Source organism: Ylistrum balloti, unplaced genomic scaffold (genome assembly GCF_031769215.1).
Source record: "Ylistrum balloti isolate Yb309-2 unplaced genomic scaffold, AGI_CSIRO_Ybal_v1 Utg370388, whole genome shotgun sequence".
Taxonomy (NCBI): Eukaryota; Metazoa; Mollusca; class Bivalvia; order Pectinida; family Pectinidae; genus Ylistrum; species Ylistrum balloti.
The window spans coordinates 786244-790350 of NW_026782269.1; the positions used below are offsets into that span (position 1 = coordinate 786244).

The following is a 4107-nucleotide window of genomic DNA, read 5'->3' on the forward strand; positions in this document are numbered from 1 at the left end:
GTTACTTGGTAGCTCAGATGTTGCTGGTAACTAAGATGTTACTGGGTAGCTCAGATGTTGCTGGTAGCTCAGTTGTTACTGGGTAGCTCAGATGTTGCTGGTAGCTCAGTTGTTACTGGGTAGCTCAGATGTTGCTGGTAGCTCAGATGTTACTGGGTAGCTCAGATGTTGCTGGTAACTCAGATGTTGCTGGTAGCTCAGATGTTGCTGGTAACTCAGATGTTACTGGGTAGCTCAGATGTTGCTGGTAGCTCAGATGTTACTGGGTAGCTCAGATGTTGCTGGTAACTCAGATGTTGCTGGTAGCTCAGTTGTTACTGGGTAGCTCAGATGTTGCTGGTAGCTCAGTTGTTACTGGGTAGCTCAGATGTTGCTGGTAGCTCAGATGTTGCTGGTAGCTCAGATGTTACTGGGTAGCTCATATGTTGCTGGTAACTCAGATGTTGCTGGTAGCTCAGTTGTTACTGGGTAGCTCAGATGTTGCTGGTAACTCAGATGTTGCTGGTAGCTCAGATGTTGCTGGTAACTCAGATGTTGCTGGTAGCTCAGAAGTTGCTGGTAACTCAGATGTTCCGTGGTGTAGTAATCAGGTCGTTCAGGTAGAGAGAATCAAATCGATATTACCACACGTGAAGGCGACCTTGTTTTAACGCCTACAGATCTATATCCGTGATATATATATCATTATAATCATGATGAATGGCAGATGACCAATACAATGCTGTCTGTAAATGTTTCCTGGTTACAAGTTAAAGTACACAGAAATCCTTATAAACCTTCTCACGGGTCCTATATGTCAACCGGCTCAGATGTTACTGGGTAGCCCAGATGTTACTGGGTAGGTCAGATGTTACTGGGTAGCTCAGGTGTTACTGGGTAGCTCAGAGGTCACTGGGTAGCTCAGATGTTACTGGGTAGTTCAGATGTTACTTGGTAGCTCAGATGTTGCTGGTAACTAAGATGTTACTGGGTAGCTCAGATGTTGCTGGTAGCTCAGTTGTTACTGGGTAGCTCAGATGTTGCTGGTAGCTCAGTTGTTACTGGGTAGCTCAGATGTTGCTGGTAGCTCAGATGTTACTGGGTAGCTCAGATGTTGCTGGTAACTCAGATGTTGCTGGTAGCTCAGATGTTGCTGGTAACTCAGATGTTACTGGGTAGCTCAGATGTTGCTGGTAGCTCAGATGTTACTGGGTAGCTCAGATGTTGCTGGTAACTCAGATGTTGCTGGTAGCTCAGATGTTGCTGGTAGCTCAGATGTTGCTGGTAACTCAGATGTTGCTGGTAGCTCAGAAGTTGCTGGTAACTCAGATGTTCCGCGGTGTAGTAATCAGGTCGTTCAGGTAGACTCCGTTCCCAAATGACCCTGGTTAAAAAAGCAGAGCGATAAAACCCCAAAACAAAGTTAAGTGATACTGAAGTGTATGGTTCTGGGCGAGGTGAAAGATTAAGAAGAAAATAAAATTGTCCACCAAAAAACAAAAATCTCAAAAAAAGAAACGAGGGTAAAACATTGAAAATAAATTAATGAATAAGATTATAAAATGTAAGCACACTTCTCCTCTGATTAAAGCTTAAATGAAAATAAGGTTAACAACGAAACCACCAGGCACACTGAAAACATTGAACACATTTCATATCATATCGCACAAAAAATGACATATATTGTACCAATGAGATAATGTTGACAACCATAATGGTTCCCCATAATCTTTATCGACTTGAAGTAACCGAAGTCATGGGTTGTAAATGTTGACATCTTAAGGCCAAGGATCATGTCTGTGAATATCGGATATCGGTTTAACTACGACATATAAACAACATAGGTTGAAGAAATCGAAATATTACTATCTAGAAATGGAAAATTCAAAATAGGAACTTCGAAACCATTATCAGGCTTGTCATAAAAGTTTATGGAGAGTGGTAGTTGTTGGTTTCGCTGCAGTAAAAGATAGAGATAGAAGCGATTAATGTATATTTTACATTACCTCAGTACGATGAATTTGTCAATAAAATATTCGCTAAAACAATACATCATCAATGTATCTAGAAGCGACATTGAAGGACTGACAAGGTCGTTCGGAAGGAGATACTTTAGAAGATGTTAATCTTCAGCACAAACAGTCTAAACTCAGTTTTCAGTCACTGTGTTTGTAAAAAGATAAACATTTTCTAAAACTGACGAGGCCATTGTCTCGTTTTGTGAAGTCATGAATATGCGTGACAGTATTACATTAAAGACATAATTTTTCATATCATAACACGTAACAAGGAAAATATAAGTGGGTAGTTAGATATCGAGTGTTAAACCTGCTAGACATTCATGCAGACCGAAAAAAAAAAAAAAAAAAATTGGCACAGAAGACCTTCCTGTCTGTATTTTAGTAGGTTTTTTACGTTGCTTTTTTCATGTTTTTATCTCTCGCCTGCTAGATAACATAAGAAATAAGATAAGTGCGGGAAGAATTAGAGTACACAGATAAAATGTTTATATGCTTCGTGTTATCAGGCCATTTTGGTGTTACAGGGTGGTTCAGATGTTACTGGGTAGCTCAGATGTTGCTGGGTAGCTCAGCTGTTACTGGGTAGCTCAGATGTTGCTGGGTAACTCAGATGTTACTGGTAGCTCAGATGTTGCTGTTAGCTCAGATGTTGCTGGTAGCTCGGATGTTACTGAGTAGAACAGATGTTGCTGGTAGCTCGGATGTTACTGGGTAGCTGAGATGTTGCTGGTAGCTCAGATGTTAGTGGGTAGCTAAGATATTGCTGTTAGCTCAGATGTTGCTGGAAGCTCCGATGTTGCTGGGTAGTTCAGATGTTGCTGGTAGCTCGGATGTTACTGAGTAGCTCAGATGTTGCTGGGTAGCTCAGATGTTACAAAGTAGCTCAGATGTTGCTGGGTAGCTCAGATGTTAGTGGGTAGCCAAGATATTGCTGTTAGATCAGATGTTGCTGGTAGCTCAGATGTTGCTGGTAGCACAGATGTTGCTGGGTAGCTCAGATGTTGATGGTAGCTCAGATGTTTCTGGTAGCTCGGATGTTACCGGGTAGCTCAGATGTTGCTGGTAGTTCAGATGATACAAGGTAGCTCAGATGTTGCTGGGTAACTCAGATGTTACTGGTAGTTCAGATGTTGCTGGTAGCTCAGATGTTACTGTTGGCTCAGATTTTGCTGGTAGTTCGGATGTTACTGGGTAGCTGAGATGTTGCTGGGTAACTCAGATGTTACTGGTAGCTCAGATGTTGCTGGTAGCTCAGATGTTACTAGTAGCTCAGATGTTACTAGTAGCTCAGATGTTACTGGTAGCTCAGATGTTGCTGGTAGCTCGGATGTTACTGAGTAGAACAGATGTTGCTGGTATGTTCAGATGTTGCTTCAGATGTTGCTGGTAGCTCAGATGTTGCTGGTAGTTGTTACTGGTAGTAGATCAGATGTTGCAGATGTTGCTGGTAGCTCAGATGTTGCTGGTAACTCAGATGTTGCTGGTAGCTCAGATGTTGCTGCTCAGATGTTACTGGGTAGCTCAGATGTTGCTGGTAGCTCAGATGTTGCTGGGGTAGCTCTGGTAGCTCAGATGTTGCTGGTAGCTCAGATGTTAGCTAAGATATTGCTGTTAGCTCAGATGTTCAGATGTTAGTTCAGATGTTGCTGGTAGCTCGGATGTTACTGAGTAGCTCAGATGTTGCTGGGTAGCTCAGATGTTACTGGGTAGCTCAGATGTTGCTGGTAGCTCAGATATTAGTGGGTAGCCAATATATTGCTGTTAGATCAGATGTTACTGGTAGCTCAGATGATGCTGGTAGCACAGATGTTGCTTGGTAGCTCAGATGTTGCTGGTAGCTCAGATGATACAAGGTAGCTCAGATGTTGCTGGGTAACTCAGATGTTACTGGGTAGCTCGGATGTTGCTGATAGCTCAGATCTTACTGGGTATAGCTCAGATGTTGCTGGTAGCTGGGATGTTACTGGGTAACTCAGATGTTGCTGGGTAGCTGAGGTGTTGCTGGGTATAGCTCAGATGTTACTGGGTAGCTTAGATGTTGCTGGTAACTCAGATGCTGGTTGGTAGCTCAGATTTTACTGGTAGCTCAGATGTTGCTGGGTAGCTC

At 42.7% G+C, this 4107-nt stretch overlaps 1 protein-coding gene across 1 annotated transcript; it reads left to right on the forward strand.

The window, feature by feature from the left end:
- The first annotated feature begins 1163 nt into the window (after window positions 1-1163).
- LOC132554274 (variant surface antigen D-like) lies at window positions 1164-3341 on the forward strand. The gene is made up of 2 exons (XM_060218581.1): window positions 1164-1340; window positions 3177-3341. The coding sequence occupies exons 1-2, from the start codon at window positions 1164-1166 to the stop codon at window positions 3339-3341; spliced, it is 342 nt and encodes a 113-aa protein (XP_060074564.1).
- The last annotated feature ends 766 nt before the right edge of the window (window positions 3342-4107 follow it).